At 48.0% G+C, this 12,500-nt stretch overlaps 1 protein-coding gene across 2 annotated transcripts in view; it reads left to right on the forward strand.

Annotated features, from left to right (window-relative positions):
* Positions 1 to 12,500, forward strand: part of Slc7a1 (solute carrier family 7 member 1) — a 71,000-nt gene that overhangs the window by 42,146 nt on the left and 16,354 nt on the right. For both annotated transcript variants that reach the window (XM_057764341.1, XM_057764342.1), the window contains exons 3-5: positions 5,168 to 5,551; positions 9,024 to 9,182; positions 11,351 to 11,525. In XM_057764341.1, the coding sequence (XP_057620324.1) occupies positions 5,182 to 5,551; positions 9,024 to 9,182; positions 11,351 to 11,525 (704 nt within the window). In that variant the 5' untranslated portion in view covers positions 5,168 to 5,181. The remainder of the gene's footprint in view (positions 1 to 5,167; positions 5,552 to 9,023; positions 9,183 to 11,350; positions 11,526 to 12,500) is intronic.

Here is a 12,500-nt window from a genome sequence, read left to right on the forward strand (position 1 = left end):
GGCTGGATTTGGAGCCTCTGTGGTGGGTGAGATGGCACATTTCTGGTTCTTCAGGAAAGCAGTGACAGGAGGCACAATTTAGCCATTTTCTGGATCTGCTCTCTTCTCTCAGGCCCCCTTACGCTATGTGCTAGTTTCTGGAGTCATGTAATTTTTAAAGATTCAATATTTATTTAAATGAGTGTCTGTTTCTGATTATGTGTATGCAATGCTCATGGAGCCCCAGAGAGGGCATCAGATCCCCTGGAACTTGAGTTACAGACAGTTGTGAGCCACCATGTGGGTGTTGGGACCAGAACCCCAGTCTTGTGGAAGATGCTTTTCTCTGCTGAGTCCTATCTCCAGGCCTGTGTGGTTTTATTTGTTGGGTTTTTGTTTTGTTTTGTTTTGTTTTAGATAAGGTTTCTCTGTGTAACAGTCCTGGTTGTCCTGGAACTTGACTTGTAGAACAGGTTGGCCTCAAACTCACAAAGATCTGCCTGCTTCCCAAGTGCTGGGTTTAAAATTGTGTCACCATCGCCTGGCTTGTGTGATTGTTTTTAAAGGCTACATTGTTATGTCTAATATTACTATAAATTCTTCATGGTTCTTGTTAGACTGGTGTGTGTGTGGGGGGGAATGACTCTTTCTCCTGTCTTTTTCACGTAGTGACATCCATAATGAAGTGAAATTTCAGTCAGTATTTGTGGCTCTTTCGCGCGTTGATCCATTAGTGCCGTCCACATGTTACGGACCTGGTTTCCATGAATGAAGGTTCTCCTAGGATGTGTGTTAAATGGCTGAGGTGTATCCTCCTGATACCGCTCCTCCCCAGACTAGCAGCCTCCCTTCAGACTTGCTCTTTTGTGTTTTGTTCCTGTTGAATCCCCTGGGTCAAGAATCCAGTGCCTTGTGGACACATGAATTCACCACAGACCAGAAGTGAATTCCTTTGATCACTTCTTTGATCATCTTGGCCATGGTCATTGTCTTAGTCAGGATTTCTGTTGCTGTGAAGAGACACCATGGCCACAGCAATTCCCTATAAAGGAAAACATTTAATTGGGGCTTGGTTTACAGTTTCAGAGATTCAGTCCATTATCATCATGAGGGGGACATGGCAGCGTGGAGCTGAGAGTCTTACATCTTGATCTGCAGGCAGCAAGAAGAGACTGAGGCACAGTCTCTCCAACAAAGCCACACCCACTCCAACAAAGCCACACCCACTCCAACAAGCCCACGCCTCCTAGTAGTGCCACACCCTATGGGCCTATGGGTCTGTTTTCATCCCAAACCACCATAGTCATGGCGACTGTCTTTTTTCCCTTTTCCTTTCTACCTTGAAATCACTTCCTCTCCATAACTTTCTCCTTAATCATGTCACCAATGCTCCTCCTCCACAATGGCCAGCATCCTACAACGTTCTTTTTTTTTTTATTTCGGACCTGGTAGCAGGTCCCTATATTGTGAGCATCCCGCCCTTCATATTAAAGTTCCATGCCCCCACACACCACGGTCCACCAGGTGCAGGGCTTGGCCAGCTCCTGTGTTGTCTCTATCGACTGTGTGGTGTGGTTTCTTTTTTTTTTTTTTTTTTTTTTTTTTGGTTTTTTGAGACAGGGTTTCTCTGTGGTTTTGGAGCCTGTCCTGGAACTAGCTCTTGTAGACCAGGCTGGTCTCGAACTCACAGAGATCCACCTGCCTCTGCCTCCCAAGTGCTGGGATTAAAGGCGTGCACCACCACCGCCCGGCTTGGTGTGGTTTCTTAAACCCTGAACAAATACAGACTTTCTTCTGTTCCCCGCAGGAGTGGTGGGTTAGTGTGTCACACTAGACAGCAGGCGGGAGCTGGCCGTGAGGGCACAGGCCGTTCTGAAAACCCAGAAAGACACGGGTGTGTTAAGGTTTTTCTTTTGGGGGGGGATTGCAAATGAATGTATTTCTCTGGACAGAGAAGCCTCATCTCTTTCGCAACTGCTGGTGCTAAGTCCCGCTTCGGAAGCCTCGCCCGAGTGGAAGAGGTGGACAGATGCATCCAAATCACTGACATCACCTTCCTGAGAGTTTTTAAATATCTCTGAAGAGACACAAAGGGTACTCCTTAAAATAAACCCTGGACGTAGTGAATTAGTATCGCATCTGCTCTCACCCCACAGGGCAGTTAGGGAGACAGTTAGTGTCCTCTTCAGCAGCCCACAGCCCACAGCACCTGGCACAGCCTTGCTCCCAGCTGTGCCCCCTCTCACTTCCCTGTTACCAAGGCCTACGCCAATGGCAGAGGGCCTTTTTCTTGCATGTGTTTGGGGGGACGTGAGCGACAGCCCTGTGATTACACTTTCTTACCCTCCTCATGATGCCTGGAGACCAGGAGGATCTCTGTATCAGGCTAATGATCCTCAGTCTGAAGGCGACTTTGAAGTCCCTGCAGTATCAGTGAGTTGGTTCTTGGAGTGGGTGTTGGCTGGCGTCCTGTCTTTGCTGGTGGAGACCCAGGTAGGTCTGTCCCTAAATATTTTGCACCCTGGCCTAGCCAAAAGAGCCGTTTTGTCCTGGTCTGAGGTCTCTGAGTTCTTTTTCTACGTTAAGGGGGTTCAGAAATCTATTTCTGGGTGTGGCTCTCAAGAGGCGATGTGGAGAAGTTGTACGTTTTACTTTCTTTCTTTTTTTTTTAATTAATTTCTTTAATTATTAAAGATTTCTGCCTCTTCCCCGCCACCACCTTCCATTCCCTCCCCCTCCCCCAATCAAGTCTTGTTTCCTCCTCAGCCCAAAGAGCAAGCAGGTTTCTCTGCCCTGTGGGAGGTCCAAGGACCACCCACCTCCATCCAGGTCTATTAAGGTGAGCATCCAAACTACCTGGGCTCCCACAAAGCCATTACGTGCAATAGGATCAAGAACCCATTGCCATTGTTCTTCAGTTCTCAGTAGTCCTCATTGTCCATTATGTTCAGCGAGACCGGTTTTGTCCCATGCTTTTTCAGACCCCGGCCAGCTGGCCTTGGTGAGTTCCCGATAGAACATCCCCATTGCCTCAGTGTGTGGGTGCACCCCTCGCAGTCCTGAGTTCCTTGCTCGTGCTCACTCTCCTTCTGCTCCTCCTTTGGATCGTGAGACTTCAGTCCAGTGCTCCAATGTTGGTCTCTGTCTCTGTCTTCTTTCATCGCCTGATGAAGGTTAATATTCAGGGGGATGCTTATGTTGGGTTCACCTTCTTATTTAGCTTCTCTAGAATCACGAATTATAGTCTCAATGTCCTTTATTTATGGCTAGAAACCAAATATGAGTGAGTACATCCCATGTTCCTCTTTTTGGGTCTGGCTTAACTCACTCAGGATAGTGTTTTCTATTTCCGTCCATTTGTATGCAAAATTCTAGAAGTCATTGTTTTTTACTGCTGAGTAGTACTCTAATATGTATATATTCCATACTTTCTTCATCCATTCTTCCATTGAAGGACATCTAGGTTGTTTCCAGGTTCTGGCTATTACAAACTTTCTTAAACACGCTGGGGCTGGAGGGCGGGGCAGCATGCATACTGAGCAAGACTTCTAGCGCTGAGTCCCACCCCGAGGGCTGCGATGCTCTTTTCATACTCGGGCACAGGCTTTGTGCAGCAGGGTCATTTGCCAAAGCTGAACCTTCACTGTCAATGGCTAACCCAAGCACTTACTCGCCAGTTGATTTTATCCATATGCCCCCTGTGTGCGGCAGTATCAGGACTCAGTACTTCCTGCTTCTCCTGGCACCCAGAGCCTTAGCCCGATGTGGAGGAAGCTTGCTACTTCCCAGGCATGCTGCCCGCCTTAGCAGACACCAGCATCTGCACCTGGCGTGGATACGTCCAAAAATAATCCCTTCCTTGTAGACACTGGAAAGCTATCGAACTCTCTTACATGGGCTCTAAACTCTGGGGTTCTGGGATTTTCCCTCTCTGTGACCTGCCCATCATTTCCTTGAGATTCCGCCCCCACATAGGTGTCAGGGGCCATCACTTCCTTCCCACCTGCAGGGCTGCCTGTATCCCAGAAGAGGAGCAGAGCACTGGGACCCCTGGGACCTTGTTTGACCCTAGTTACAAGTTATTTTTCCTCATCTAACAGGGGGGATTCCCATGTCTAACTAAAACTTTTACGGGTCTCGATGATACGATTTTCTATGGAGCCAGCAGATAAAACACAGGAAGAAGCAGCCACAGCGCCTTCGTGACCTGGAGCCTGCGGTGATGTCAGGAGACAGGCAGGCAGGCTATCGCTGCCGTGGGTGGTTAAGAGTAGACTTTTCCAGACCTGAGACTTCTGTTTATCAGCGTCTTACTTCATTGTTGACCTAAGTCAGGTCAACAAAAGACCAACTGATGGTCAAGATGAAAACTGTGAAGGGCAAAAGAAAGAATAACTGTAGTCTTCCGAAGCTGTCCTGGTGGCTTCTCTCTGCACCCGCCTGCTGCCGCTGATGTAAACTCTTCCTCCGAAACAGACAGCTTCATGTTTAGAGAAAGACGGTGAAGATAGTTCATACTTCACATAAAGCCTATGCCCTGTTTCTTGTGTTATTTGTTTGTTTGTTTATTCTAGGGATGGATCCCACGGTCTAGAGCAGTGATCTCAACCTTGAGAAGGCTGCGACCCTTTAATGCATTTGCTCATCATGGTGTGGTGACCCCCAACCATAAAATTATTCCGTTGCTACTTCATTGCTGTAATTTTGCTGCCGTTATGAATCGTGATATAAATACCTGACGTACAGAATGGCTTGACCCACGGGTGGAGAGCCGCTGAGCTCGGGAGTATTGGCTTGTTCAAGACTTAGGGGTTTTAGTAATTACTATATAATTTGGTTGCGTTTCGTTATAATACAGTATAAGTCACAGCTGCAGTTGGGAACAGTGTCACTCACTGTTTGTGTTCTCAGTTAGCTGTCACCTGTACCCATGAGAACTAAAATGAATGTGGAGGCCCCGGCACCTGGGACAGGGCAACTCTGTGTATCTGTGTGTCCTGGAAAACCCTGAGACTGTCCCCATGGAATCTGACGGTTGTTGGTGGAATGCTAAGCTGAAAACGTTGTAGCAGTGATGTTTTTTTATAAAGGGCTTCGTCGCTGTGCTCCATCCTGCAGCAACGTGAGACCGCAGGTGACACGTGGCGGTGGCTGAACCAAAGACTGAGTCTTTTCTCTTCTCTGCCAGGTTTGCTCAGCACAATGGATTGCAAAAACCTGCTCGGCCTGGGCCAGCAGATGCTGCGTCGGAAGGTGGTGGACTGCAGTCGGGAGGAGAGCCGCCTGTCCCGCTGCCTCAACACCTTTGACCTGGTAGCTCTTGGGGTGGGCAGCACCTTGGGTGCTGGTGTCTACGTCCTGGCTGGTGCAGTGGCCCGTGAGAATGCTGGTCCCGCCATCGTCATCTCCTTCCTGATCGCTGCCCTGGCCTCGGTGCTGGCTGGCCTGTGCTACGGCGAATTTGGTGCCCGCGTCCCCAAGACAGGCTCAGCCTACCTCTACAGCTATGTGACGGTGGGGGAGCTCTGGGCCTTCATCACCGGCTGGAACCTGATCCTCTCGTACATCATTGGTATGTCCTTGCGTCTCCTCCGGCCTGCAGCTTTTGTCCTCTGAATCCTGTTTGTTACAGATGCTCTCCTCTCCCCCAAAGACTGAGTGTATCTCCAGGGGCCTCCAGCTTGACTGCTGTGTGTGTGCGCCTCTCGCTTTTAGCAGGGAATAAGGGGTCTTTAGGAGTCACTGTTGTGACGTTACTCATCTGCCTCTGTCCTGGTTCACTTTCTGTTGCTGTGACAAACAAGACCAAAAGCAACTTGGGGACACTGGGGTTTATTTCAGCTTACAGATTGCATTCCATCAGTGAGGGAAGTCAGAGCAGGAAACTGGAGGCAGGGGCTGAATCAGAGAACCTGGAGGAACGTTACTTACTGGCTTGCCCACTTATGCTACCCAGGACCATCAGCCCTGGGGTGGCTGGCACCTGTAGTCAGCTCATCCTCCACATCCATCATTAACCATGAAAAGCCCTGAAGACTTGCTCTCTTTTCCCCGTGACTGCGACTTGTATGAAGTTGACAAAAAGCTAGAGCTCAGCACCCATGAGCGGGGACCAAGCTAGGCCAACTACGACCATACTTGCTGATCCATTGGATGCATAGGATAATTCTAACTTTAAAACGTAGTGTTGTTTTTGCTAGACCTCCCTCCCATCATTGCAGTAAATATATCACCATAGACGACACTTTGGGAAACAGAAAAGTACAAAGAATAGAAACACCTAACCTCATAACCAGCAGAAACAGTATTTACTGAGTATTGCTTTGCTCTGGCCATTTTACTGGAGGTGTGTGATGCGAACAGTTCCCATTGTTAACAAGTTAGGGTTGAGTAGAGATGCAGGGGCTCGCATATGCTAGACATATGTCCTTCCACTAAGTTATACTCCCAACTCCTAAGTGTGTGTATGTGTGTGTGTATTCTCTTTATAAATCAAAATATCATAATGGTTTCTCCATGGCAATATTCCATTGACTGCTTCTCCTTGTGTCTGTGGGTTTATACGTACAAGACACCTTACTGCACGACCTTCTGCACTGTTTGGATTATATTTGCTGTTCTAATAAATAATTATACATGCACTTGTAGACACAGCCACAGTTTCTTCCCTTGAAACTACTTAAGAGGCACAACGTCTAGGTCTAATTTCTGCCTATTTTAAACCATTGTTCACTCTAATCCTCCATCCCACCCAGCCTTTCTTCCAAACAGGGTTTCTCTGTAGCTTTGGTGCCTGTCCTGGAGCTAGCGCCATAGACTAGACTGGCCTCGAACTCACGAAGATCCACCTGCCTCTGCCTTTCAAGTGCTGGGATTAAAGGCGTGAGCCACCACCGCCCGGCCCACCCAGCCTTTCTTATATACATCACCAAACGTTAGCGTTACACACAACCGCCTGTGAAATCCCAGTCTACTCCCCTCTCGCAACGAACCCTGGCCATGGTCCTGTCGCCGCCTTCAGGGACCTCCTGGGGGATGCCATAGCCAGCTCGTTAGGCTATCACTGATGCTCAGGCGTCCAGTGGGCGGTTCTTCTCTCTCCTAGCAGCTCCAGTGTCTGCTAGCCAGTAGAGCTCGCTCTAATGGTTCTAATGTAAAATTCGTCATTTTTCTTTTCCTGTTCAGCCTTCAGTCTTGCAATCACAGATGCTGCTCACATGGCAACACTTCTCAGTGGGAGCGGAGCTTTTGAAAATGGGCTGTTACGTTTCCAGGCGGTTTACCTGGGCGTAAAACAGCCGTGAACTTGAAGTGTTGGCTGCTGTTAGACCAACAAAAATCACAGTATTTCCCGGAGTCCCGGAGTTCTGAGACTCATGAAAACGAGTTGGGAATCCATACTCGGGCTTTGCTATTGAGGGAGGAGAGTTTTTCGATTTTAAAGAACGTGACTATGGTTATGCATTTTAAAGTCGTGATTCTGAAATGGGAACAGGGTGGCCTGGGAAGGAAGGCTGGGGTATCCAGCAGGGTGGGACTTGGAACATCACTGCAGCAAGCTGCTTCCTTGAGCAGGCAAGGCAGACAGACCATTTTTCTCCATTAGGCTCATAGCCTTCATGCACAGAATTTTTAATAAGTGGATGAAAAATGCGGTTAAAGTTTTGAGTTGTTGGAAAAACACTTAGCAGGAGAGCAAATAATGAAGTTGAGTCCTTGTGTGGAACCCTGTGTTCTATGGTCAATTCAGACCCTAGTCCTGGGTGAGGCCCCTGGAATGGAAGGAAAAGCCCAGGTGCGAATATTGGCCCTCCAGTGCCCTTTCTCGACAGACAGCACCGGAGAGGCAGCGGGCATCTTCAGAATGAAAGAAAAAAAAATGAGAGCAGCCAGTACTGCCGGCTGTTGGGGTACAGCCCCCTCGTTCTCTGTAGCTAGGGTACTTGGGTCTGGCACCTAGAAGTGAGATGCACCTTCACTGTGGCCTTGCAATCTGGGGGATACCATGACCCTTGGGTTCAGGTACAAAGTGGCAGGCTTGGGTGGTATAGGCTTGGCTCCGAGATGATGTCACTTCATCTGTAGACTACCTCTGAGGTGAGTTCTTAGGGCATGGATGCCATTTTCCCTGCTGCCAAGGGTTCATGGGAGGATTTCCCAAGCAGTGGTTACCAGACTGCATTTGGAAGTCGGTTTCCTGACTTGTCAAATGAGCAAATGATGTCAGGGCATCAATTGCGGAGGGCAGTTATTTATTTTATTGTGATATACACATACACGTGCACATACATTCATGCTTATACATGTCATACTGTGTGTTTTATCTGCACATACAGATGCTTCCCCGCTTATCAGTGTTACATACTAATAAGTAGATCTGATAACAAAAGTATCAAAATGAATGTGGTGGTATGCTCTTGGGATTTCAGTACTTGGGAAGCAGAGGCAGGGGGATGGCAAGTTCGAGTCCAGCCTAGGCTGTATGCCAAGACCCTGCCAATCAACGCTCCCCTCGAAAATATAAATATAGTGAAAATACAGGCAGTCCAAGTGCAGACCCTCCACCTAAACTACGATGTCCTTGCCTAGAAGCAGCATTCCACTCCTGTCCCTCAAGGGCAGCGCTGACTAGTCATTGGCTCTCTCCAGCATTGCTACAGGCGAAATACTGCTAGACCCTTAAAAGATCAAAATTCAGAGTGCGACTTCTACTGAATGCACATTGCTGTTGCTATATTAATACACAGCTGAAAAATCTGAAGTCTGAATTTATGATCAAGATTTACTCTTGTACATCAGGGTAACACACACATAAGGTCACGTACATGCCCCTGAAACACATAGTATAGATCTTGGCTGAGGATAAAGTGTACTTCTTTCTGAGCTCCCTGGGAGCATCTGGCTTTACCCCCGAGACTGTTCAGTTTCCGCAACTCCATGGCAACGTGGCAGGATGACCCTGAATGGGCGCTGTCACAGCAGACCTGAGGAGGGGCCTCCGCTAACCACCGCTCCTCTAATTGTCACCGTGTGTTTTGTGGCAGGTACTTCAAGTGTGGCGAGAGCCTGGAGCGCGACGTTCGACGAGCTCATAGGCAAACCCATCGGACAGTTCTCACGAAATCACATGGCCCTGAATGCCCCCGGGGTGCTGGCCGAAAACCCTGACATACTAGCTGTGATTATAATCCTCATCTTAACAGGTAAAGCCCCATTTTGACAGACAGGCTGTGTTGGGGCAATGGGTAAAACTCCTGTTGTAAGATTACGTTGTTTCTTATATTTATTTGTTCGTTCATGTATTGGTGGTACTAAGGGTGGAGCCCTCAGCCTCACCAGGCATGGCCAATGCTGTTACCAACCACCCAGTCCCTCTTGCTTTCTTGCTTTGGTCTCTTTGGTGCCTCTCCCAACTTTCTTTGGTTTCTTTTGTAATGTATGTAGACAGTTTTGTTTTCTCCCCATCCCTGTGATTGCTTACAGATTATCCCAGGGTTTGCCTGTGTTTACAGCTGCTGAGGTCTGGTGCCAGTCTCGGGTGAGGTCTTGTTAGCACTGAAGGCTGTCCCTCCTTTTGACTCAGTGGGTGACCATTTGAATAAGAAACTAGTAGTTTGTCTGCCAGGAAAACTTGGGGCAGCGAGCGCCCTCTGGAAGAGGAATGTACGCCTGGGCTCTAAGGCATTTGGGGGCGGTTTTACTGACACTTTCGCAACCATGAGAACATCCTGCCAATGTGTAAGTCGTGCTTGCAGAATTTGAAAGTTCCAGGTGCTGCAGGACACCGCCAATGGCAGAAGCTCGCTGGTGACAGTGGTCTGTGTCCCTGATGCTCAGATGAGCATCTTTCTCCACAGAGCATTTGCTAGACACACACGGAACATAGTTCTCATCAGACGTTAGGAGTTATGAAGTCCTGGATAAATCTTGAAAGTAACATAGTTTTCCTTCCACACTGCATAGCGGAAGTCACCTCCCGCAGGCCAGCCTTGGCAGTATTCTCGGTCCAGCTGGCAGAAACCAATATCAGAAAATATGCTTGCGCTACTCTAGTTAGGTTTTTGTTTTCATGAACACGAGAGGGAGGGGCACTAAAGAAAGCAACACACAGGAGCGTTGTGGCATGTTCCCCCTGATTATTGACTCCGTCAGTATTTCAGAATTCATCTGATGTGTTCAATGGCTTTTAATAAATGTGTAGAGGTTGCCAATGGGAAGGGCATGATCTCAGACCATACTGGTTGGTTCCTGGGTGACATTGGCCCCCTTCTCAGGTCTATCACAAGTTAGCCACGTGATAACTGTCTTTCTATCACTGTAGTTCGCGTCGTCTCAAGAAACAAGGTTTATTTAGGCTCACAGTGTTTGAGGCTTCAGTTCGGTCAGCTTGCCCCATTATTTCAGGTCTGCAGTGTGGAGGAATATTGTCATGGGGCCATGAGACTGAGCCAAACTGTTCATTCATGACTGGACAGAGAAAGAAAGGAAGGGGCCCCATTCTGCCCTACATTCTACAATTCCCTTCAAGGGCAGCCCCCATGACCGTGATCTCCCAGTATACCCTACCTCCTGAAAGTGCTCTGCCTCCCAACAGCACCACCTAGTGGAATATACTTTAACTACATGAGCGCTCTGTGTGTGTGTGTGTGTGTGTGCGCGCATGTGTAGGAGAGGCACTTAAAATTCCAAACTGTGGGAGTTCCAAGGCTGTGAGGATGTTTTGGGGTCACTTGATTATTCTGTTTTGTTTTTTAATGTGAGTTTATGAGCTAAAACTGGTCAAACTTAGACATTGTTTTATGTATACTAAGTATGAGGAGGGACCATATATGCTACCAGTTCCTAGAACACGAAGAATGGTCACTGCCATCATGACTGGTATTGCCAAGTAAACCTGCATCATTCCTCATCGATAAACCTCTCATCCTACCAAGAAATTGAAACAAGTGACATTTCCTCAGAGAGAATAAATTCCCTTTTACTTCCTTATAGTCTCTTTTCCCTGCTTGATGCAAGGATCAAGACTTTGCTCATCCTCCACCAAGGGCTTGCTCATCGTGGAAGGCTGACTGCCACGGTCCAGACTTCTGCAGACACTTAGGGTAGCACAGTGCCCTCCTCCAATCCCTAAGGATCCGGAACGCGAGCATCTCACTATCTGTGGTTGTTTCGATTTCCGCTCCTAGAGCAACACACAGTTCAGCCGTGTTCCCTGAGACTCAGAGATCTTTGGAGGTCCCGTGCCCATTGTCTTCCTCCTCCCCTGTCTTTTTGTCCACTGTCCCCTGTCTCCGAATGAACAGAACTCGTATGTGGGACGTGGCCAACACTTCTACACAGCTTTCTGCTTTCTATTTGTGCCTTTTCTTAGGCTTGTTAACTCTTGGTGTCAAAGAGTCAGCCATGGTCAACAAAGTGTTCACCTGCATTAACGTCTTGGTCCTGTGCTTCATCATGGTGTCGGGATTCGTCAAAGGCTCCGTTAAAAACTGGCAGCTCAAGGAGGAAGACTTCTGGAATAGATCCAGCCCTCTCTGTGGGAACAAGTGAGTTTGTTTTATGTGCTCCTTTGGCATGTGACAGTCCTTTGGTATTTTGGGTCACATACAGGTATTGGGTGATGCAGTTTGTAGGATAACACATACCTTTAAATATTACGTGGTTTTAACTTATCTTGTAAAAGTGCTTTGCTTTGTCTTCTTTTTCCAGTGAAGTAGCTGAAGAGTTTTATTTTTAAAAGATAACTGATTAATGTATTTATTTGCTGTGTAAACCTAGCCGGCCTCCATCTCCTGGAGATCCACCTGCTTTTGCCTCCCAAGTACTGGGACCAAAGGTGTTCAGCACCGCCGCACTACAGTGTCTTCCGCAAGTCCCAGTCATTGAGGAAACAAAGCCCAATCGTTACAATGTCATTTTAATCTTGGTCAAGTTTTCAGATGCATCTTGGTGTCTCAGGACACACAAGGGGAAGTTGTCTGTGGTTCTGTTTTCATTAAGGCTAGTGCTGAAATTGCCACGATGAGGGGACTTTTGTGAGACGCGTGGCTTTCTCTGAGAGCGGCTGGCCATCTCGGAACCCCAGATGTCTTCATTTGTTCTGTCCTGCGTGATGACGACTTTTGGCGTCCATCACTCCTTAGTGCTGGACGGGGTGTGCAAACATATCCTAGATTTTTCCAGAAGGGAAACTAGAATAAGGTACAGACAGGGTATACCCACAGTGTCCGAAGGTGAGCCTGGCACACCTCTTCCACATCCCCACCCCAGCCCATCCACACGCTTCTACCCCTGTCTTCATTCTCTCCACCAGAATCCAGTGAGTAGCCACATGTAGCTACAGGGGAGGCTGGAAGCTGCTGCCCGCGCTAGAGATCTGAGCCGTTGTGCACACCACGTTCGGCACTGGCTACAACCTTTATTACGATTGCAATGGAAATAGGAAGGTGTTGCATTAGATACACAAAACTCCCAGTGCTACTATCCTCTAATGATCAGTTCAAATAAAAGTTTTTTTTTTT

Source organism: Chionomys nivalis, chromosome 3, assembly GCF_950005125.1.
Source record: "Chionomys nivalis chromosome 3, mChiNiv1.1, whole genome shotgun sequence".
Classification (NCBI taxonomy): domain Eukaryota; kingdom Metazoa; phylum Chordata; class Mammalia; order Rodentia; family Cricetidae; genus Chionomys; species Chionomys nivalis.